Source organism: Nylanderia fulva, unplaced genomic scaffold (assembly GCF_048542155.1).
Source record: "Nylanderia fulva isolate GAGA-0341 unplaced genomic scaffold, ASM4854215v1 Scaffold23, whole genome shotgun sequence".
In the NCBI taxonomy this organism is placed as follows: domain Eukaryota; kingdom Metazoa; phylum Arthropoda; class Insecta; order Hymenoptera; family Formicidae; genus Nylanderia; species Nylanderia fulva.
The window spans coordinates 2,273,368-2,297,616 of record NW_028190293.1 but is presented as its reverse complement, the minus strand read 5'-3'; the positions used below and the strand labels follow the sequence as shown (position 1 = coordinate 2,297,616).

Genomic DNA, 24,249 nt, shown 5'->3' with positions numbered 1-24,249 from the left:
GAAGTAATATTTTCTACCTCAGAATATAAAATGATATTATTTTTTCAGAGATATTGTGAAACTAACCGCTCAGTTTGTTGCACGTAACGGAAGGCAGTTCTTGACCAACTTGATGAATCGTGAACAAAGGAATTTTCAATTTGATTTCTTGCGTCCTCAACATTCTTTGTTTCAATATTTTACTAAACTTTTGGAGCAATATACCAAGGTAAAAATAAATAACTTCTGTTTTAAAGTATGAACAGAAACTTGCTTGTAATAGTGAATAACAAATCTTAATACTTACAGGTATTGATTCCACCTAAAGATTTGTTGCCGCGTCTCAAAGATGAGGCACTCAATATGGATAAGATTTTGGACCAGGTGAAATACCGCGCCGAGTATTTAAAATATCAGGAGGCACAGAGACGTAAAGAAGAAGAGGAATTGGAAAGAGAAAGAGTCGCCTATGCGCAAATTGATTGGCACGATTTCGTCGTGGTTGAGACAGTGGACTATCAACAATTCGAAGTCGGTAATTTCCCAGCACCGACGACACCAGACGAAGTTGGAGCGCGTGTTCTAATGCAGGTATAATCATCATAACTTTAATGATTAAAATCTATTTTATTAATTTTGAAAATATATTTTAAATATTAATTTATATCGAAAACTTGTAGGAACGTATAGAAGATGGTGAGGATGTGGAAATGCAAATTGATAGTGACGCAGAAGACGAAGCGCAGACGCGCACAGATGGTGAAAAAGGCGATCGTGCAAAAGATAATAATCAAGTAAGTGTATTTTGTTATCTATTATATAAAAAGATAAATTTACGCGTGGTAACACTCTTTGTTATCTCAAGGTGCAAGATATGGAGGAAGATTCCAGCGACGAAGACGACGTATCTCCACCAGGTGATACTCACAAATCTAAAGACTCCAAACCACGCGAAACGAGCATGCAGCCTCCTCCGTTACCGCCTACACCAGGAAATGTGATGGTTAAGAAAGGATACGATCCAAAACATGGTAAATATTCATCAGTTCATTTTTATTAATTGTTTTACACTGCAAAATCAACATTTCACTCTTAATATTTTTACAGCTATTAAAACTGTTCGCCCCGTTGGTTCTGATGAGTACTTGATGATTTCGCCGCTTACACGCGAACACATCCCTGCTAACAAAGTGCAAGAGCACATGCGCATCGGATTGTTGGATCCGCGCTGGGTTGAGCAACGAGACAAACATTTGGATAAATTAGCGCAAGAAACTGTGTTTGCGCCAGGCACAGCTATCGAGGCGAGTCTCAAGCAACTCGCCGAGAGACGTACCGATATATTCGGTGTCGGCGATGAAGAAACGGCGATTGGTAAGAAAATTGGTGAAGAGGACAAGAAGAAGGATGATAAGGTCACATGGGATGGTCACACGTCGAGCGTAGAGGCAGCAACGAGAGCTGCACGCGCCAATATCACGCTGGAAGAACAGATTCATCAAATACATAAGGTCAAGGGTCTTCTTCCCGACGAGGAGAAGGAAAAGATCGGTCCAAAACCGGTGAATCGCGCGACCGAACTTTCCCACATGGCTGCCGCCGCTTCAAAACCGCAAGCTACGTTGAAAGCACCTCCAAAACCGCCCGCACCAAAGCCAATACCAGTGCCTGCTCAACCTCCTCCACCACCGACCATGAGTATGCCAACTATGGGCATCCCTCAGCCAATGATGCCACAGCCGCCAATGATGATGATGGCACCTATGCCACCTATGGCACCCCGACCACCACCTCTAATGCGTAAGGAACTTTTTTATATACATTTATATAAATATATTTTTATCGTATTTTTCCGTACAGATAAAATTAATTAAATAAATTAATGAATGAATGAAATAAAATAATCTATTGCAGCTCCAGCGATGTCTCCGTTCATGCCGGCGCCACCACCGATGCAGCCACCGATGGCATCCGCTGTAAGTAATTTGTTATAAAATAATATAAATAAATAAAATATAATTACACTTTGTTACTTTTCTTGCACTTTAAAATTTAATTTATATTTTTGTTTAAAGATTGGATTAAAACATCCTGCTAGTAAACCACTAGAAGAAGAACCACAAGCTAAGAAACTGAGAACTGAAGATTCATTAATTCCAGAACAACAATTCCTCGCTAGAAATAAGGTAAAAAAATACATGTTTATTTATCAAAGAGAGAGTTTGAATTGTGAAATCTCTAAAACAAAAAATTCTCAGGGACCTGTACAAATTAACATCGCTGTGCCTATGATGACGGAGAAAGCTGAATGGAAATTGAATGGTCAAACACTGAACATTACTTTACAACTAACCGATACTGTGGCAATCATGAAAGCGCTTATCCACGAGCAAACTGGTATGCCACCTGGAAAACAAAAGTTGCAGCATGAGGTAATGATAATTGATAAATTTTTCATGTATACGCATGATTACTAATGAATTTTATGTTATGTAAATGCAACTTTCTGTTTCCAGGGAATGTTTTTCAAAGATAACAATACTCTCGCTTATTACAATTTAACTTCGGGTAACGTTATCAATCTGCTACCGAAAGAAAGAGGTGGTAGAAAGAAGTAAATACAAATAGTAAGTAAAAAGTAAACTTAACTAATTAATTATATATATATATATATATATATATATGACTTATTAACTTATTAATTAGGCATTTAATTATTATAATCATTTTAAGATACAAGAATGATTTAATTAAAATATATATTGCATTTATTCAAGATCCATTTATAATCACATGTGCAATGGAGAATTATAACCTATAAATTTAATAAATATTACATTTTAAATATGATTTTGTTATAACTTTTGTTATAACTCGATTCTTTCACGTTGTCAAAAAATCAAACTTAAATTATAACATTAAATTATAACATATTCAGTCTTATGTTAGGATTATATAATAATCAGAATAGAATTTCTATTTAGTTGGTATCATTAACTTTTAAAATTATTAAAATTCAAACCAAATAGAGTAATTGACGAAAATAATGTAATAAATCTATTTATGGTATATACTTTAAATATTATTTTATTTTTTAAAGTTAAAAATGTAAGATAATATATTATCAGATATATAAACACATAATTACATATCAGATAAAAAGTTTATAGTTAAAAAAGTGTTCTATACATTCATACAAAATATTGTATGAGAGATTCTCATATGTAAAATGCTTTCCTCTCTTTTGTGAACTTATATTATAATATAATGTAAATTGAAATATATAAATATTTCCTTCCAATTAATTTCAAAATATGTATAGAAAAGTTCACGCTTCTATCGAAAAGCATAATAAATCTGTCGTTTTGTATTTACTAGCATTGTAAAGATATAAAAGGCCTCTTCCTTCAGAAAACATTCTATTATATACAAAATTCATATGTGTTTCTTTTGTTCGTTTCTCTTCTTCAATATCTGATCTCTAATCTTGCGATAACGTATTGTCATAGGTTTGTAGATCTATAAGCATTGAATATAATCATCAATTATGAATATATCATCAATTGTAATAATAACAAGAAATACTTAAAAAATTGATTTCACTTACGGATTCGGCATCATCGTAAGGTTCGCATACAGGTATGAATTCTGGCAAACAATGTGTAATTATATCAAAACTGCAGTTATTCCGTAATAAACCATGCTTGGCTTGATATGCCGCACCCATCATAGCCGAATTAGCTGCTTCCTATTGGATAAAGTTATAATATTATTAAATATTTCATAATTTGAATGATAATAATGTGATTATTACACACTATATTTACCGAGACATATACTGGCGAATTAAATACATCAGAAATCACTTGCAATATAGCTTTATTTACAGATGCACCTCCCGTCGCGATAATTCGTGTGTTAGGCCCTACATAGAAAATAAAAAATATATAAATAATTAAAAATGTCGAAAATTTTAAAAAATAAGAATGTGAGAAAAGTCACTTATAGAAAAATATTTACCGATGACAAATCCAAAGTCTTCAGCGTATGCTCTTTTTGCTACAAATTGTCCTTCAATCAGTGCTCTCACTTCTACTTCTTTTGAACTATATCGAGAGATCTCATCATTGGCTTTATTATATCTATAGTCACCAATGACAAAAGGATTGATTTCTTGTATATCGAAATATAATGCAAAATTGCCGAAATTTCCTCGAGGCGTGCTTTCTAATAATTCGTTAAATATCTGCCAGCTATCTTGTGCAGTCTCATTCCGTATCCTTTCACGTGTCAAAGAAGCATTCTTAAAGCTGTATAAAAATGATCACTATTTATTTATAAAATTATTACAACTTGTACATTGTTAGTAACAGTGACAAAAAGTATTTACCTAAGCATTGCCATATAAGCCTGATCGTCTATTGGATTACATAATATATGGCCATCAGTTGTGATTTTTGGTTCGTTCAACCAAAATAATAAAGTATCGCTTGTACCCAAGCTGCAAGCGATATCACCCTCTTTTAATCTAAGACCTATATATCATTTCTTTTATGAGTATAACAAGTAAAGTGTTCTATAGTTCTCACATTGATTAATGAAAAACGTGTTAAATATATATACACGGATAATATTACGTACCTACCACGGAACCTGGATTGTCCCCGGTAAATGCAATTATTCTACATTCCTCTTTAAAATCAAATCTTTCAACAAAATAAGGTGATATAGGACCGATATCACTGTATGATGATACAGGTTTACCCAATTTTTCCCTTAGTCCCGATGCGCAAGTCTATTAAATATACAATATATAGTAATCGCAAATATTAAATATAAACGTATATATGCGTACAACGTGATTTTTTTACCTCCAGTAACATATCATCCCAATCTTTCGTACGGATATTTAATAGATTCATACCCGAACCATCCGACCAATCGATAGGTGCGTAATCGCCCAGGAATAAGGAGGCGAGAAAGTTGCTCACTAACGAGATTCTCTGAAAAAGAATAACACACATATACAATTACATTCGACTTACACGCGTTTTAAAAGTAGCACAAACGTATGACGCATAGTTTTGATCATCAAGATATAATTAGAGGCGTTAAATCACACGACACACAGTTATGTCAGAAATGTTTAGATTCGTACATTTCACTAGAATCGTGAAATAAAGAGAAGTATAAAAATATATAATCACACTAACACGAATAAATAAACGATCGGTTAATGCAAACTTCCGATTACTAAATGCTCTCTATAGTTGACACACTTTGTAAGATTATAAACGATACATTCAGAAGCCACACTATTGTAATACAAGTTCAATCAGTATAGTCATACGTAACGAATACCTCGATCAATTGCCGTTTCTCATTTTTTTGAAGGAAGCCACGAGTTTTTAGTAGGTAATACCTCAGTGTTGCAGTAGGCTTCCGGCTTCGTGCGTGCTATTTTCGCTATCTGAGGTCCCGAGAATCTCTCGTACGCCCGCGAACCCGTTATTTCCGCTAATTTCTGAAATCACATGCTGCGTGAATAAATATTGTCGACCTGAAGAACTCGTGTGTACATCAAGTCTAAGGCAACTACTTTAAATATTTGGCCAATCGATTCTCGTATAGTTATAGCACCAGTCAGTTGTTTACAATATTTTACATCGTGGAAATAAAATTCTTGTGAGAGCTAACGTTGACCCATATAAACGCATTCATAATATTATAAATTTTAACGTATATTAGACTAAATGTGCATGTATATATATTTATCTTAATTAATCCTTATGTATTATTTCATAGATAAATAAATGGAGATGCTTACGTGAGGACCACCCACGATCTCTTCCAAAACGCTACATTCTTTCGACGTGCTGGAATCCATCCATACGGGTGAATGAGTCACGGAGAACGACGTAGCGAATTGTTCGTATAAAAATTTGGTGGGGTTTAAATGCTGTAATCGACTTTGGCTGCCTTTGCCCCAATAAATTGTGCCGTGTTGCTAAACGTATCATAGAAATATAGAAAAAAGTATATTATATTACAGTATGTTTATGCGTTTATGGTATATTTTTAAAATCATTGATATTATTTTAAATGATATATATAGTCACGTTACCTGCGCACATCCAGAGATGGCTACGACCTTACTGAAATCGACACCGCAGACACGTAGTTTGTCAAGTATCATGTCTAAGGCCTTAACCCACATTAAAGAAGGCACCACCACGACATGCGGTTCCTCTTTTTTCTGTATAACTCCTCCGTAAGTCCTACAATATTCAAATACTCGTATTATAAGATAAAAGATGCAAAATTATAATCCTTTTTATTCAACATTTTTTTAACTTACCTAAATTCTGGTAGATCATTATCGAATTGTACATTCGTCTCGTGAAGGACAGCTAGATTATCATCAACTACTACTGCTTTTAGCTGAAATCAAACGCAAATTCAAAATTTAAAAAAAAAATTATAATTTATGTTTTATACGTATAACGTAAACGGTAAATATTTTCATTTATTTTTTGATTTATATAAATTGTATTTTATGTAATATAATACTAATATAATTATATTTATTATAATAATGATCGATTAGTATGAGGACGTATATATCGCTAATAAGATCTAAAAATTATTTTCATATCTATCTAGATGAACGATAATAATATCGTGACATAATAATATAACAGAATCGTATATTAATATGCTATTTACATTATCACCTCGGATGCAATGTAATATTTACACCTATGTGCATGCATCAAAATTAATATCGTGGCGGCACGCCACGATATTAATTTTATCGCTTATCAGTTAATATTTGCTGCATTTCGCCACTTTTTGCAGATCTGTTTCTCTCATATTTATCAGCTAACAACGTTATCGCGCATTAGATAATAATAACCCGGCAACGTCAGAGCGCCTCGTGACATTTGTTCATCTTTTCTGCATAGAATCGTCAAATTACGAAACAACTAACGTATCGACATATTTTAAAATGCATAACACGCATGTTAAATGAACTTTCGGGTCATTTTTATTCGAAGATAATGAAATTTGTAAACATACTTTGTAAGATTAAAAATGAATAGAGACGAAATAACAAGTAATCGATAATTGTATAACAATTGAAGGAAATAATTTATGGAAATCACAAATAAAGTATATATGTATAGATATAAAAAAATATGAGTGCGTTCCGAGTTGACGAACTAATGGACAATTTTTTCATAGTTCTTTCCACAAAATATTTATTTTTCCTTAAGAATTTGATATAATTTTGACGCTGTTGACATAGTAAAATATTTACGTTACATCGTTTCATTATTATCTTATCTATCTATTGTCGTCAATAAAGATCATTTCACGTACTTGCAGCATCAAAATTTTGCGGAAATCATTTTATCTCGCAGTTTAAAAAAAAAGCATGCAAGTGAACGATACAGATGTTGTTTCGTAAGGTTTTCAAAATTATTAAAATAATATACAAAATACTTTTATGTCAATAAATACGCCACGCAATTGGATCGAACTCCACGTGGTCAGGAAACGTCAGACAATTGTTAGAACAATTCGTATTCTTATATATCTTGCGAACAACTATTACGCATCCTAGTTAAACAATTACTCCGAAATATCTGTAAAAAAACTGAGAGGCTTTTGCGTTCTTAGACGTGTTTGTACTTTAATTATTCATTAACACGCCGCTAATGGCTCGAACTTTCACGCGTCTCAAATTCCGCATATATATATATTTATATCTTACAACTGTATATTTTCGCATTTCGACCACAGACTCGTCATTACCTGCTGCGTGCTCAGGTCTAGACCTAAATATGTTGCCGTCGACGATTCGTTCATGTTTCCGATACGCTGGAATGACGTGGGATCTTGTGAAAGCGATGACAGAAAAACGCGATTTTGACAGATGACAGCTCCGATGCTCTTTCGACGACGTGTCTGCGAGTCGCTTCGCTGCTCGAGGAACTAAATGCGAGCGAACGCACAGACTTGTGCGTAACCCACGTACATCCTAGGATGAACTTGGATGTCGTCGTTATATATTATGCACTATTTCGACCCCCGCCAGAAATGATCTTATCGTTCTCGCATTACGTAACGCGATCTCTCGCCGGATCCGCCTGGAGATGACTTGTTAACGTGGCACTTTGACGAGGACGAACGATATACTGGGGATTGAGGGTAATAAGTTAGGTTAAGATACATATCGTACTGGTTTTGACGTTTCTGGAACAGGAGCTCGGCTTGAGGTGACCGCGAGATGATAATTGACGTCGCGCGAGTTATTTTATCGGCAGGGCTTCCGAAGCGTATCTGCGCGCCATCTGTAGTCACAATCGTGCAACGCGTATCCTAGCAACCGATAACAGTCAATATGGCGGCGTGACGTTCGCGGTTGAATTTTTCTTGTCCAGCAAAACTCTGTTAAAAAGGTAATAATTTTGTCATTTGAAAGCACGAAAACTGTCGAAATGTATAAATAAGTATCAAACTCACGTTTCTCAATTTTAAAAGCACTTATAAGTCAATGGATATGCATATTTAACTCAATTATCAAGCTATTTGAAAGTCATGAAGGAGAGAGAGAGAAAGAGAGAAAGAAAGAAAGAGAGAGAAACCATTCTAATTATCAATCACGTTTTTCACTTTAACTGTAAATGTAAATTGCAATGTTCCTTTTGTTTTGTTAACAATAAGTAGAACATAATGAGAATAATAAGTCTAATAATCAAATATGTGCATGTTCAAGGACAATGTTTGACGAGGATCCGGAATTAGCAGAAAGTGGCGGTAGCGCAAAACGACGAGGATGGAAATATGATGGACGGTTGGAGAGGCAGATTGTTAGCCGGTGCACGAGTTTGTTTGCGTAGTCGAGGACACGTATGTGCTGGTGCAGGGCGGAGAACAGCTATGCCGGGGGTGTTCTACATGGGCGCCAAAGGTAATATTTTCAGAAAGAGGCGCACAGATATGCATCTGCCAGTTCGAGAAATCTTCATTCGATAAGTTTCAATAAGAGAAACATCAGTATGCCATTTCGAAGATATACACATTACGTATATGTATATATCTTAACAATAGATAAGAATAATATAAGAGAAATAGTAATAATGAAATAAATACAATTTTAACAATTTAATTTTTCCGATAAATGAAAATTTCTCAAACCACGAATGCACATATTATTTAATCTAAAAACACATATTATACATAAAAATAGAACTGTTTGTGATGTATGAAAAATCTTAATTAGATTATAATTTAAATTGTGCGAGAAAAAACTCGACGATTACAATATCATACACGCACATATATATTTTCAATTTAGAAGATTCTTTAATTTCTTGAAAAAATTTCAATTATCTGAGAGGTATCCTTCCAGCTTTATTTTTATTGAGAAATAAACGTGATCCACATAGAGAAGTTAAACACGTCCCCAGACGTCCCTTCTTAGGGGCGCCTATGGATTAACCCACGCTTGTTTGTCGGTCCCGTTGCCCTATAATCGTGCGGTATACGGATAATGGTTTGAGTTAAGGGACTCCACATTGGGCTGGCACGACGGGAAAGACGGCGAGGAAGAAAGAAAGAGAGAGAAAAAGAGAAATCAAAGAGAAGGAACGCGTCGCCAGCAGCGGCGCCGAGATCTCAAGCTGCCTTCGTAAAACACAGCCCCGATGATTTCGCGGAGGGCCGATGGGCCTCCTGGAATGATGGGAGACGATCGACGCGACGGGCAATCGGGACGAATCTTTCGCCGACCCTCGAATCACGTCGGGCTCGGCAAAATCCCATTATATTCGGCTGGCCCTCAGCTACGAAACAATCCGCGCGTTCGATTTTTCTTACGCGCCGCAAGATCGTGATCTAATTATGCCGACAGATTGCGACGTGCGCCACAACGTCCGTTACCGAATTGATGCCTTGTTTGTTATGACGATGGGGTACCAGCACTTGCCGCGGGCCGCGATCGATTCCGTTCTTTTCGCACAGAACAAATATATGTAAAAAAATTTATCTTTTAAAGTCACTCTCTTTCTTTCTCTTCTCTCATCTCTTTGCAATATAATTAATCCAAGAAAGAGAAGGAATACATTAGCTTCTTTATTGTATCTCATTTAATTTATATTATATATAATACATCACATATTATATATATATATATATATATATATATATTATATAATTTATTATTTTTATAAATTAAAATATATTTATATTAAAATATATTAGATTAATAATAGAGCAATCAGTTTGAATCGTGATGTGTCATCTTAAAACATCCGATAAATATGATAAAATAAATTTCCATTTCGCAAAAAACCCAAGAAATACGAATAGATAATTATATTATGAATTTTTCATCAAAGATCATAGACATATCCCTGATTATATTAGGATGCGTCTAGATATGAAATGTTATCTGAATTTTGTAGGACTAAAATGAGCGGCTCGTTCTATACGTATAGTGCGTGTGACGCACCGGGTGCAATGGCGAGGCGGTAATTTCAACGCTCGGCGGTATATCGCGGAGCGCGCGTAACGCGCGACGGGCGGCATAAGCGGCGCTAAACGCCAGAGGGACGACTATTTTTCGATGTCGGCGTTTCATTACCCTAAACGCATCCCGTGAAATAGATCGACGGCGAGTGGGGGTCGCGCGAACGGCGACAGCCGGCTGGCAGAGCCACGTCGTCGCCGTCGAACGAACAAACGACGACGACGATGATGACGATGGCTCTGCTCCTTTCTCCCGGCTGTAGACAGACGAAACCGAGAGAGGGACAGAGAGAAAGAGACAGCCAGGCGCCGATTCCAGCGACCGGCCGGCGCTAACCTCGACGCCAAGCGTGGAGCGTCGCCGTCGCCACCACCGACGACGAAGACGACGACGACGGTGATGTCGACGACGACGGCGACGGCGACGACGACCAATGCAAGAATACTTCTTCTGGCACCGCCACGACGCACGGTAGGGTGGGACGCGTTGCTCGTCCAACGGACGCCAAGCCGGGGGAGACAGACGTCTCCGTCCACATCCCCGCGGTCCCTCTCTTTCTCTATCTTTCACGATGCACCGACACCCATCCCCTTTCTCGATATTGTCATCCGAAATCTCCGATTCCTAGACGCGTCAATGGCGCCATCGCGTTTTATGCGAAAATAATTGAGGAAAAAATACTCGGACTATATCGTTTCCGAGGACACTCGGAAAACAAATTGCAAATTAATAGGGGTTGTTTTTCCCTCGGTTACTGTATCCACTTATATTTATCAGGACAGAATTTAGAGATGAAGAAAGTTTCTAAGTACAATTTGAAAATTCTTCATTTTTTTTTTTTTTTTAATACGATAAAATAATTTCTAAACATTTTCGAACTCGAAATAACCTGGAACCCTTTTCCATAAAAGTATATTCATATAAAATATTTATATCATTCATAGCGCATTGAATATTAAAATCGGGTTCACTAGATATGTTTTCTTCGCGATCGCACATGCGTTAAACCCTCAATAGTATCGTTTAATTCCTCTCACCCCCTTCCCAGCGCCAACTCTATAATTTCCCGTTGATTGTACATAGTTTACAACTACGGGAATCCCTGTGATCGCAATCACCGCGCTCCTAGATCCAGAACGATAACTCATTTTTTTTCAGAGTCGGTATAGACGGCGCCTGGTGTGGATAGGGGGAGAGAGAGAGAGACACCCCTTTCCGCCGAGGGTGTACCCGCCGTTTTAACCCATGCCAGAGCACCTACCCCCGGCAACATCCGCGGAAAGTAGTAGAAGCGGCTGCCACCCAGGAGGGGCCGGAGGCGGCCGACTACGACGGCTCCAGCGTGGGGCGCCAAGTGTTTTGATGCTTGTTATGCGAAGGGGAACTTGATAAACAACGGGACGTAGAGAACGGAGCCGGACGGACTCGGATCATCACCGTCGCCCATACCGCCCCCGACTCCCGGAGACGGGAACGGAGACGTCCGACCGACTGGCTGCGCCCGTGTCATTACGAAAGAATTGATGTCCTGACACTACGGCGTCATTCCGTTTTTCTAACTTGTTGTCTCGAACCGCCCCTCCCGAATCGGAGAGACAGCCGTCGTTAGCGGTGGTGCCGGAGCGCCGCCGACGCGATTTTCAAACGGTCGTATGATCGGAAATTTCCGATCATAGCTCACGAACCGGAGTAAGAGTGCAAGAGTCGTGGTTTTTAACCCGCGAAAGAGCGTGAGTGAATTAATGACGCGTATCATATATTACAATGTTTTAAGATTCAATGGCAGATATTTCCGACAAACAAGTCTGATGGAGAATTTTTCGAAAAGTAAAAATATATTATGTAGTAAAAAAGTTTTAAATAAGGGAGGAAAAATATACCGAATTTTACGCAATGAGATTCCAATATTTAATCGTTTATAATATATAAAGAACTAAATTTGCGTAGATTTCTTATGAAAATTGTACGAGGTGAGAAATGTTAATGATGTTTCAAGTACGTTTCATCTTATCCTCTTCATTATCCGCATTCCTTTCTTATGCTATATCCGCTGACAGAGAAGGAGAAGATGCTTGAGTGCGCGTATACTTTTGACGGAAATAGAGCGGCTTTGGTTTCGCGAATAAGCAATGTGACGAAAACGAGAATGGTACCGGTGTTTACTCGCTTCCTGCCATTAAGGTGCAGGAAATGTAGCGGATGCCTGTTTAATTCGCGCGTCGTAAAGTACCCCAACTTTGAAAGTATACATATCGAATCACCCTAATGTCATGCGAATCGAATCGCGGATAACTTGCAGACGTCGGGGTCGGAGAAAGAAAAAAGCGGCGCCACGCGCAGCAAGAGAATCAAAATATTTGATCAATAAAACTGTTTATTTTAATTTCAAAAAATGCGAATTTATATTTAACAAATTATTATATCGATAGAAAAAGACTGAAATATTTTTTACATATATATAATGTATGTAATTTTTCAAGAAACAGTTTTTTATTTCATATGATTATATTATAATTATAATGTATAATTTATAATATGTATATATTATTATGCGTATGATTAATGAATGATGTAATTGACCAGACTTTAATTGTGAAATATATTTAATTTCAAGTTCCAATGGATCTCGAGCAAACCGATGTCGCCGTTTCGATTCCTCGGGATCGCGCGATCGAGGAACAGCGACGAGGGAGAAGAAGGGACGCGGCAAATGACATTGTTTATCCCTCCGCACAAGAGCAAGAAGAGTCCGCCCGAAAAGTGTATATACGCAGAGTGGCGTCGTCGATCGGCAATTTGGCTTGACTCGGTCAAGCACCCTGGTGTGTACCAGCAGTTTCAACGTCCCCGTTGCCAGAACCACCCTTCCACGCGCCCCTTCCGCCGATGTGTTCGCCACCGCTGTCGGTGCCGGGCGTCGCGCGCGCACGTCGTCGTTGACGCTCGCACGTGTGTATACGTATCGGCGACGAGGGTGCGCGTACATGTCCGCCGAGTGGCGTCAGGAACCGCGTCGCCACGTTACTGGCGCGCCGCCGCTCTATGTCGCCGCGGATTCGCGCCGCTCCGGCCGCCCTTAGGCGAGGAGCCACACCACGACGATGGCGACGACGACGACGACGACGACGCCGACGACGACGACGACGACGACGACGGAACACAGGGGTGGCGAGAGTCCCTCGGCTCCAGTCGTCCGTATATTTGCAGCGCATTCGTACACGCGCTTACATATTGCCCGGCGTTCGGCCGGCGTCGCGGCCAGTCGACGCTCGACGATCGTAGGAGTCGAGTCCCCGGAGAGTTGCCGATCGTGCACCTCCATTGAATATATACGCGAAACTTTTGGTCTTCCCTCTGGACGTCTCTCCGTTGTAGATGAAATCGCGCGAAGAAAAATACGCGATTTTTTCCAACTCCTTTTTTTCGACATTTAATTACCGCGTCATGCGTGTTAATTGAGAAACAAGGTCTTGGTTGTTTGCACGACTTTATGTATGTTAAACCTCTTGCGACTTTGACGCTTAAAATGCTTGGAATTCTTTTGAAACCTTGGTGCATTTCATTTATTCGTTTTTACATTCATATATTTACATAGTTGTAAAAGAATATTAAATTTTTCTTTTTCATTTTTTATCGCGAAAATTATGACGACTCATTGATTTTTCTTGGCAATTAGCAATTAATATGTATAAAATAAAAAAAATAATTGCTTCGATAACAACAATTTAAAACGATAACATCTGTAAAAACAGATAATTTGCTATTTTATAAACCATATTTTAAAATTATAGACATGATTTATGCAAAGTTTTTTCTATGCAATTTGTGACATCTTATTTTTCAATTGAATGTGAAAAACGTATCGATATGTGTTTCAGATATGCGTGCCTTGTTTTAATCGATGGAGTAAGGAGTACGATAAAATTCAGCGGTGTGTTTTACGCGAAATCTTCCGTCGAAGATTTCGTAATCGGCAGCGAGTTTTGTACGCCGGCGTAGCACGTGCACGGTATCTCGGCCAATAGCGGAAAGTCTGCAACAGGTAAGAAACAATGTGAGTTCAGCGAGATGCAAACCTAGAACGCGAGTTGGAGGAAAACTTTTTAGAACGAAAACCTTTCGTCGGTGAACGATGGGGATCCTTATCCTTATAGAAATGCTCGAAAGATCTATTAATTTTACTATTATTAAAAACACATATGCATAAAAAATGAAAAGAAATAAGCGGCCATTGATTGTCGCGAAACTTTTTAACTAAAGACGTGAAGATGAGGCATTTGCAGCTGCGGCGCTAGAGAAATAAATATTTACCGCGTATTTGAATAGTGATAACTATGTGTGAGTGTGCGCCAGGAATATATCTCTCTTCCTTCTTACGTAATAGCCGCCGAATAAATTAACATTGCCTCAACAATGTCGGATCTGAAATCCGTTTGGTATCGCGCACGGATTGCGTCAGACGCGATTGGAATGCGTCTCGAAGGTAGAACGAAATGTAATCGCTTTATACCTGTACAGTTTCCGTCAATTGAAAAGGTAAGAGTATGGCAGGTGTAAATATAACAATGCCGCAGCATTACATTTTATAAATAACGCCTTCTCTCGGAGAGAAGGAGTCAATTTTCTCCCCATTATTTATACCATACGACGACCTTCATGGGCATCCACAATTTAAGAAGGGTAATAAGAGGCATTTGCTCTCCTTGTGAATAAACACTGGCATTTATTTGCAATTTTATTTAATATAAAAATATTAAAATAAAAAAATAATAAAAAAAATTAAAAAAGGATGTTAATATAAGAAAAAAAAATGTTTCGATCATGCCCCTCCCTGGAAAAAATCCTGCGCCCATGACGATCGTCCACCGTATTTGTAGGAATTTAAACGTACACGCATATGTCGCGACACATCTCGCGTGTGATCGGGATACGACGTATTATCTCGAGTCGCTCGAAGCACTAAATTTTCTAATTATAAGTTCCACGCTCGGGGGGGAAGGAGGGAGGGAGAGGAAGGAGGCCAGTCAAAAGTCGGCTCCGAAAATTAGATCTATATCGATGTTTGTTCGTCGCGACGGCATATATGTATATATACAGATAGAGCATGTCAGATTACGCGCGTACGTGACTTCTCTCAGAATCGTGATTATGTTGTCCTTTTATTTTTCTCGTCGGCGAGGAGAAAAAATATCCCCCTTCTCCATGCGTTCTTATACATATAGGCGCACCTCGAGACGCGACCTTATAGCGGATTGCATGTCTGCATTTGCATCGTCGGCACGAAAATCGCCGATCGAGGCAACCGTTGGAAGATTAGATTCGCCGCGGCATAATTTCGTATGCATGCATCTCGGCGATGTAAACGCTGTCGTTCCCTCTCCCATCCTGGACATCATCTTTCCGGCGCGCATGGCGCGCGTGAATAAAGGTAACATCGTTTTCGCCGGCGGCTTCGCACGAACGAAGACGCTTCGGTCGGCGAGCGAAAGAGAGGAGTCCGCGGGTTATACTCCGGGCCAAAGAGGTACAGATGCTTTACGCGGCGCGGGGTAAAGAGCGAAAGGAGTGGAGCGAAGAATACGAAGAGGGGCACCGGGGGAAGCAGCCGGGACTGACAGGCGCCTACGGCGCGGATCCGAGTGGCGCCAGCGCTAACGTAAGCGTCAGGCGTTAGCGCCGGACGCGCGCGAGCGCGAGCGTCCGGACCGGCCGATATCATCCAGGAAGTTACGAGCCGCACCTGTCCCGTCATGCCTCTCCTCCCCTTCCTCGAGCTAAGTAAAGTCTCGCAGGGCCGTGCCGCAGCCGCGCTAGCTCTCTTTCTCTCTCGCGCCTCTATATATCGATATATGTATATCCGACCGCACGTGTTTCTTCGTCGCAGGTGTTTCGATCTACCGCCGGTTTTCGCGTTGCGTCCAAAGCGGAGACTTCCGCCGAAGACCTCGTACCCGGCGGGAAAGAGAAAAAAAGCGAGGGGTTATAAATGTGACGGATATGGACCGTCCAAGTAGAAACCGGATGTGAATCGTTGAAAAAATATATCGACATTCTGAAGAGAGTTTTCTCTTGAAATCTATCCGGAAAATCATGGGAATCGTAAAATGATATATATGATATTTGGAGGAACTTATAAAAGAATTTTATGAGTTTCTCTGATTAATATTTACCGCAATACAAAAATTAATATCTATACGATACAATAAGATATTATAAAATATGTTCGATAAATTTTACTATGTACATATTAATATTTTTTATTGTGATAAATATTAATCAGAGAAACTCTTACACGATATTGTCCCACGATTACCATGATTTTCAGGGTAGATTCTAAGAGAAAATTCTCTCCGTGTTATAATAATTAATCATTCACATATATATTTATACATATTTCGCATTTCCACCTTATCTCGGATTAACTCGGGTTGTATTTTATTTGCCGCGACTTGAACGTATTTCCTCGTGGCAACCACTGGCAGAAATATCTCGGTAACACGGAGGCGAGCCGGTCCAGAGTATACATCTATATATGTGTACGATGATCATATTTTCTATATAAGAGAAAATAAAGGTTAAATTTGACAAATTTAGGGCTTTGTTTCAACATGTTTCCAAATCAGTTGCATCCAAAAGTAGAGATCGACCAGCAAAAAAATATAATTCTATGACTATCAGAAGTCTATACGGAGAGAATTTGCTCTTAGAGAAACTCTTATAAAAATTCTTCCAATATCATATTGCCTCACGATTACCATAATTTTCAGGATAAATTCTAAGAGAAAATTCTCTCTGTGCACATATTCTTAGTTTTATATGTTGAAACAAACTCTTGGTTTCTTAAATTTGTTCTGGATAAGAGGTACCGTTGTTTTCGTATAAATTCTCACGGTAATACGACGACATTAAAAAAATTTTTTTTTTGCTGTTTCAGCCTCAAAGTTGGTATATTCATGTTTTTTGATGTTCTGAATACGAAAAACATATTGGAAAAAATCATCCTTGACCTCAGTCATTTTTCAAAGATAAGAATCTGATAAAATGTTTGGATAATAGTGTCAAAAAAATGATAATAATAGTAACAAATAAAATATGTACTGCAAGAATTCTAATCGTAATAGATTATGAATCAATAGTAGCGATCTGCAGCAAATTTACCTTATGCAATCCAATAGTGAAAAATGTTAGGTTAGGTTTTACGATACGCAGTACTATTTTTTCGCACTTAGCGCATAAATAATGTGGCTATACGAACTTTGAGGCCAAAATAGCGAAAAAAAAGAATTTGACCTTGAAATGGCAATTTCCAAAGTCAAGGATGCCTTCAGGATTTTTTTCACTATTTTTTCTTTAATAAACACACCAAATTTTGGCTGTAAACATCAAATAGTTTGTGTGCCTTGGGTGGTCGAAATATCAAACAACAAACTAAATAAAAAATAAATGACAAAATTGAGTTTTGGAAAAATGAATATCTAAAGGAGAGCTACTTGAAATAAAGAACTATCCTCTCTAAAATAAAGGATATACGGATGGTCACCGTACCTATATGCGTTATCACAATCGTCAATCGTGTATTTATATATAAATATATATGTACATGCGCGAGACCACGGTTGCGATAATTCTATTTAAATTCTCCGTGAGAAATATGAGGTAGAGAGAGAGAGAGAGAGGGACACCCGGCGCCAGCGATGCAGACGACGATTACGCGCTCGAGTCCGTCGAGCGTGCAACGCGCCGCGTCGCGTCGCGTCGCCCGGAGGTGGCGAGCGACCGGGTTTTTCCATTTGCAAGCGGACATCGTTAATGCCAGCCGAATTTCCATAACCGGCAGCGAGAGCTCGTGTACTGTCTGACTGACAGGTGCACAAAACGCTGTTAGCAACGAGCGTGAACAATGAAGCGCCGTCACGGTCGAGTCGCTTTTTATATCCTCTGTAGATCTGCCGTCGATTACAAAGGATCTTTTATATATGTATATATATTTTTCATTCGTAATTGTAAGTTAGGAGATAATTGATAAGACTATAATTACCGCTGGATAAGCGCCACGATGTAATTTTATTTAGCGATGCTTCTCATCTCTGTTTCTCTTTTTTTTTTTTTTTTTTTTTTTTACGTAGGATAATATATTTTGATTAGAAACTGTTTATCGCTCTCGTCTAAACGTTTACCGTCGACAACGTGAAATAATATTAGCTATTAGCCGCAAAGGCCCGTTCAAAGTTTTCTCGTCCGTTTTTCTCTCTCGCGAGATTCTACGCAGATATTACGCATTAGAGCGAGCGCGACGTTCACATCGGTGATAAACAACTAGAAGCCTCCGAATGATTGGTCATCCTCGACATGCGTTCCAACACGTCGTCTCGGTCCATCGGGGAGTTACTGAAAAAGATTCCGCGCCGGCCCTAAGAATAGCCCGAAACGTCTCCGCGCTTCGTGGAAGATGAATTATAGCGGAATCGTGAGCTGGACCGCTGCGCCGCTTCGAAGAACGACGACGATCGCTCTCCCTCGGAATTTGGAGCGTTGACATCGGCGCCGACGCTATCTGTACGGAGTAAAGATACTTGATTATCGGTGAGCGCTGGGCCAAGTCTGTCTCGAGTAAAATTCATGAAAAACATCCTCCTTTCGATCGCAAAAAGGATCAATGAGATCCATAAAAAAATACAGTTTTTTATTTTTTCTCCATTGAAAATCTATAGGCATCCTACATAGAGAGAATTTTCTCGTAAAATTTACCCTGAAAATCATGATAATCGTGATGGTATAATATAATATTGGAAGAATTTTTTTATAAGAGTTTCTCTGATTAATATTTACCACAAGTATAGATATATTAATGAGAGAAACTTTAATAAAATTCTTTCAGTATCATATTGCCTCACGATTACCATGATTTTCGCGCACGTAAATTTTAAAAGAAAATTCTCTCCGTATAGAAACAACATGTACATAATATTTGCAATTGTACACATTACGATGTATCGAGAAATTAAAAGTAGAATTTGCTAGGATGTTCCTTCATCGTTATTCTCTTATAGGCACTTCGAGCGTAAAAATGCCGCGACTGAAAATATTTCCATGCGAGAGACGCCGCTCCTTAATTCGTATGTGTGCGACGTGACAAAGTCAGAGCGCGTCATCGTCAATCATCATATTCCTCTGTCTCGACAAGCGGCGCCAAGAGTATATTCTCGGAAAATCTGAGAAATTCATTTCGCGCGCGTTTTTTTCGCTTTTCTCCCGCGATATATATATATATATATATATATATATATATGTTTCCATTAGTATATCGCGAAACCATTAAAATCAACTATCCTTTATAGTCCATTCGACGTGTCAAATTTCGCAAGCCGCGACTTGTCGTAAACGTTTATCCCATTTCGCGCGTCCCATCATCATTATTTCTCAAAGTTTCGAGGGAGCAACGCAATTAATGCACGTCGCGATCAATCGGCGCGATATGTACGCGCAGAATTTCAAGTAGAGCTATTCACGCTCGCGCGCGGATAACGAGCGTGCGCGCGTGTTAATCGCGCGGAGTGGAGAGAAGCACGTCGTTTACCAGCAGTAATTGGCGGAAGGCACAGTTCATCGGGCGTTCATTAATAATCCTCTTGGACGAAGACAACGAAGCAGAGCCGCGACGTGTAACGAAGAGCGCGCACGTGTGTGACGCGAGCGAGGATATTCGTTGAAACGAAAACCGAAACGCGTCGCGACCTTTTGGAAAAGACAGATGAGGTCCCTCGGTTTCATTCTATTTATGCGAGTTCATCATTCCTATCGCTTTACATTGTTCTAGCGGACGCCCGGTGTTTGCATCTGCTAATTATCCATTTTCAAGAACCTCTCGGGTACAATTATTGTCATATCAGCACAAAAATTACAATAATTCATTTTTTAAATTGTAATAGACAAAGCGCAAGAAATAATTATGAATAATATAGAAAAATATACATGTAATAATATATTTATTTTTATATATTATTCATAATTATTTTTATAATAATATACATATGTATACATGTCTTGCTAATGTTCGAGATATAATAATATCACGTGCGATATAATTATAATTGAAAAAATATTTCAAAAATTAATCCACTATATCTTCTGTTCTAAATACAGGAATAGTTCTCTTTATCGGCGCAATATATTACATCAACATTGCGATGTTCCATCGCACAACATTAATGTCGTCCATTCGCCGGTGCCATCGGTGCGATATGTTAAGAATGGCGCCATACCCCAAAGAGCAGCGGCGGGCATGCGAGTAATTTTCGTGTTTGAAAATAGAATGAAAAAAAGTACGATTGCGCTATCTTGGGCCGTTTCGCATCGCATGTTTGTCGCTGCTTAAATCTCACGCGGCAGCTGGCACTATGCACGATTAGATAATAATTATTATCTATGCAAGCAAAAAATATAAATGAATGTCAAATATAGTTAAAATTTTTGAAAGCATTTTTACGAAATTTATCTTAATAAATTTCAATATATCGCAATTAATTAAAAATTTAATTTTTCATTGTAAAAACGAGCGCAGAATTAATGATTATTTAACGTGTGTTTTATGACACTTTGTTGAAGGAACTTTCACTTGCTCTCCTTACTTATTTCCGCAAAAATCTAGTTGCCAGAATAAACACGACTGTTGAAAGGCGTCTTGTATTCTCGAATCCGAATAATTCGTGTGCATCTCGTTGCGGATATACGGGCAAACGAGCACTCTCCACCCCATCCTGTCTCTCTCTCTCCTCTCTCTCTCTTTGTTTTCCAGGCTCGACGAATTCTTTTTGTTCTCAACGTCGGTATACCTTGAGCCAGGGCCGCCCTGATCGACATTTAATTGGGCCAAGACATCGAGGCACCGAAGAAACGCGGATAGCCCTACAGAATTTACCGAGAGATCTTTACCGGTTGTACAAGAGAGACGAGAGGAAGAACGAGAAACAAGCACGATGGTCCTCGGTAGACGAGGAGCGGAGAAAAAGGTAAGGATAGGGAAGAAAGAGACGAAAAGAGAGATAGGGAGAGAAAAACAAAAGGCTAGGCGTCTGATTACTAGCCAGCGCAGGACACCAGACGTACATAACTAAATAACTTCCTAAATTCTATATCATTTTGGACCGTGTTCGGACGGGTAAAATAACGCGTCTAGACCCACGTCGCGACTCGTCGCGAGAGAGAACGCGAGAGAAGCTTTAGCAGGGATATTCGCGTCACAGCCTGGCGAACGCGTTTTCTGTCGGCGCGATTCGCTCCGCCGTATTCGATAAATTCAGGACAAAGACGGAGAACTGTATACTCTTGTTTTACGTTTGTTTCATTCCATCTAAATACCGTGCTATTAATTGTCGGCACATTTTCACGCGGTGATTATTTTATGGAAACTCGAAACTCGTTATATAAAGTCCAGTCGCAATCCTTAGTTAAGAATGATGCGTAGCTCTCGCGAGGTGTCACGCGAAGTGCGAATTACGCACGGCATAAATACCTAACGTCATTCACAGTGTTAAACAACCGATTGTGGGATGAGATATTATAAGCCGGAACGCCTTAAGCTATCATTGCCTTCATCGATTTAATTGTCCTTGCGTAAACTGCGACTTTCAGCAGATCCTCCATCGATCGCACGTATATATGTTTGACAGGAAATCTGATTTTAATGAAAATTTTCGATACGATCTCGTTTCGTCAAATACCTGTCGATGCAGGAGATAAGGGAGATGATATGAAAAATATAAAAAAGAATATACACGATAATATAATGATCGGCAAAAAAGGGGGAGCTCCAAAGCGTGTTATACCACGGCGCGTTTCGATTATAGAAAAATGAAATTATAGGCTCCCGTAAGTTTATAGAGTCGGCTTCGCCGGGCGAAGCTATGCAGCCGCCTATTACAAAATTACGTCCACCGGGATCGCGCGAAACGAGTTTCTAAAATTAGAAAATTTATGAGCGACGCGCGAGAGATCCTTTCAACTTCGCGCGATGCTATGCCATTCGCGACCCTTTTTCAGTATACTCGGTCAACTATTCGGATCTCGTTCTCTCTTGGGTATACCTGCTCGAGACGCGACGATCCAAATTAAACGCGTCGCGTCACGTCTCGCCTCCGGAGATAAATTGCACGATTTACGCGTTATTGATGCACGTGTACACACTGTTATAGCGTTGACAAGGGTACCCCACTTGCCGATTCGAGGCAGAAAGATTTTTCGTAGTCTCCTCGCGTCTTGGAAAATTAGGTTTTGTCAGACTTCGCTTCTGATAAAAAATAATTATTTTTAAGAGATAGACTGCACGTGTTACACAATAAAAATAAAAATAAGTGTAATATAAATTTCTATTGCAGATTAGGCATCTCTACTAAGAGCAATTGACGGTGCGATCTTCAAAATTTTGTAAGTATCGCGTATAACAATATTTTAATTAATTAATAGTTTTATCTCCAAAAAAAAGGTTGCTGGAATTTTTGACTCATTGAAAACTCGCGTATACGAGTGTCATCTGCTCTATGATTATTTTCATGAGCTTTAAATAGAAATATCTCGTCCATGGAATTTTAAATGAACGATGCGTTTCCCAAAAATTTGAGCATTGCGCCACACTGACTTCCCCTTGCTATTTTCTTCCTGTCATCCGATATTAGTAGTGTGCGTGTGTTCCTTGCGGCGTTTCTTTGTCGTTTGTCGGGGAATGGGTTACTCCCTTTTACGAGCGATAACGTGACTAAAATTTATCCTGGAATGTTGACCCTCGAAGGTTGAAACGGAGCGCGACAGTTTGGCGGTGAAGACACTGGCGTCAGTCTGCTCTAACGACGAACAGTTTGATATCTTTGTCTCTTTGCCCTTCCGCTTTCCGTTCCTTCACAAATCGTCTAATCTAAATTAGATAAAAGTTGGACAAATATATAGAAAAAATCTCTATTTTTTTTTTAACGGCGAACATTCTTCACTTACGAAAAGATGATATTAATCTAATGACCCTGGTAACATGTTGTTTGAGCAAGATTAGATAAATAAACAGAGGTGTAAAATTATTTATTTAGCATATCTAAAAATTCTATCTCGACCCAATTTCAATCGCGAATTTGGCCACTTAATCATGACGCATCGCGATGATTCACGCATTTGCATAAGGCTGTAAAAATTTCGATTCGAATTCGTGTCGACGCGGTTGCCCATACATACAATATACATATATACGCATGAGTGTCCGCAGGATTTTTTCCAGGAGGGAGCATAATTCAATTTTTTTTTCCTTAATTTTTTAAAATCAAATTTTTTGCTATTTTAATTTTTTTATATTAAATATACAAGTAAATTCCAGTGTTTATTCAAAAAATAGCAAATGCTTGATTTTTTTATTGATTTCAAGGGGGGCAAAGGTGCCCCCTTGCCCTTTTCCCCTGCGGACGCCTATGCACACGTATCTCGATCTCTGCGAGGCGCCGCGCGGACAGAGACAGAGAGAAACGGGATAGAGAAGAGACTCGACCGTCTTCGGCACCGCTACTTGGCGATCGTGGCGCCGTCCGTCACTGGCGCAGCCATGTTTGATCGTCTCTTTCTCTCTTGTGTGTTTAGTATGCTACGGTCGTTGTATCGGCGTGTTGTCGGGACGACAAGGACAGAAGGAGACGAGCCGCGCCACCGCGGCGGCGAGAGACGCGAGGCAGAGTGAGAGCGCTGCGTGTGTGCCGGGCGGA

General features: G+C 39.1%; 3 protein-coding genes across 11 annotated transcripts in view; 2 read left to right on the top strand and 1 right to left on the bottom strand.

Annotated features, from left to right (window-relative positions):
- The window catches only part of Sf3a1 (splicing factor 3A subunit 1), a 7,082-nt gene extending 866 nt beyond the window's left edge, over positions 1–6,216 (top strand). The window contains exons 3-13 of one of the 4 annotated variants that reach the window (XR_003819758.2): positions 49–208; positions 289–570; positions 660–773; positions 845–1,010; positions 1,087–1,779; positions 1,894–1,955; positions 2,055–2,165; positions 2,238–2,411; positions 2,496–2,606; positions 5,785–5,907; positions 6,095–6,216. Coding sequence is in view for 2 of the 4 variants with exons in the window: in XM_029303955.2 (XP_029159788.1) it covers positions 49–208; positions 289–570; positions 660–773; positions 845–1,010; positions 1,087–1,779; positions 1,894–1,955; positions 2,055–2,165; positions 2,238–2,411; positions 2,496–2,597 (1,864 nt within the window). In the remaining 2 variants the exon portion in view is untranslated. Of the gene's footprint in view, positions 1–48; positions 209–288; positions 571–659; positions 774–844; positions 1,011–1,086; positions 1,780–1,893; positions 1,956–2,054; positions 2,166–2,237; positions 2,412–2,495; positions 2,830–5,784; positions 6,016–6,094 lie in introns of those variants that run through there. The other 3 variants (XR_003819757.2, XM_029303955.2, XM_085483013.1) reach the window with 3 other exon arrangements.
- On the bottom strand, positions 3,040–8,278 carry LOC114931818 (xylulose kinase). 2 transcript variants are annotated; one of them, XM_029303972.2, is made up of 12 exons: positions 7,798–8,278; positions 6,338–6,420; positions 6,104–6,257; positions 5,807–5,986; positions 5,402–5,503; positions 4,851–4,982; positions 4,621–4,774; positions 4,370–4,514; positions 4,000–4,289; positions 3,807–3,904; positions 3,587–3,727; positions 3,040–3,498 (listed from the first exon to the last, which is right to left on the bottom strand). In XM_029303972.2, the coding sequence occupies exons 1-12, from the start codon at positions 7,849–7,851 to the stop codon at positions 3,415–3,417; spliced, it is 1,617 nt and encodes a 538-aa protein (XP_029159805.1). In that variant the 5' UTR covers positions 7,852–8,278; the 3' UTR covers positions 3,040–3,414. The 2 variants fall into 2 exon arrangements, with proteins under 2 accessions (XP_029159805.1, XP_029159809.1); XM_029303976.2 differs by lacking the exon at positions 5,402–5,503.
- On the top strand, positions 7,432–24,249 carry LOC114931849 (uncharacterized). 5 transcript variants are annotated; one of them, XR_003819770.2, is made up of 7 exons: positions 7,439–8,444; positions 8,762–8,956; positions 13,131–14,008; positions 14,395–14,558; positions 21,312–21,525; positions 22,891–22,939; positions 24,128–24,249. XR_003819770.2 is itself a non-coding variant. In XM_085483020.1 (4 exons), exons 2-4 carry the CDS (start codon positions 8,830–8,832, stop codon positions 11,756–11,758), a joined length of 420 nt encoding a protein of 139 aa, XP_085339146.1. In that variant the 5' UTR covers positions 7,432–8,444; positions 8,762–8,829; the 3' UTR covers positions 11,759–12,945. The 5 variants fall into 5 exon arrangements, 1 of the variants encoding a protein (XP_085339146.1); XR_003819771.2 differs by having other exon boundaries at positions 7,452–8,444; positions 13,131–13,338; XM_085483020.1 differs by lacking the exons at positions 13,131–14,008; positions 14,395–14,558; positions 21,312–21,525; positions 22,891–22,939; positions 24,128–24,249 and adding exons at positions 10,779–10,987; positions 11,675–12,945 and having other exon boundaries at positions 7,432–8,444.

Excerpts from the sequence above, each read along its gene's own strand:
- LOC114931818 (XM_029303972.2), bottom strand. The coding sequence starts at position 7,851 with ATGAACGAATCGTCGACGGCAACATATTTAGGTCTAGACCTGAGCACG. Across the intron at positions 4,775-4,850 it reads GGGATGATATGTTACTGGAG|ACTTGCGCATCGGGACTAAG; the intron begins GTAAAAAAATCA and ends TATATTTAATAG. Across the intron at positions 3,905-3,999 it reads AGACTTTGGATTTGTCATCG|GGCCTAACACACGAATTATC; the intron begins GTAAATATTTTT and ends TTTTCTATGTAG.
- LOC114931849 (XM_085483020.1), top strand. The coding sequence starts at position 8,830 with ATGATGGACGGTTGGAGAGGCAGATTGTTAGCCGGTGCACGAGTTTGT. Across the intron at positions 8,957-10,778 it reads GTTCTACATGGGCGCCAAAG|ACAGACGAAACCGAGAGAGG; the intron begins GTAATATTTTCA and ends TCCCGGCTGTAG. Across the intron at positions 10,988-11,674 it reads TGGCACCGCCACGACGCACG|AGTCGGTATAGACGGCGCCT; the intron begins GTAGGGTGGGAC and ends ATTTTTTTTCAG.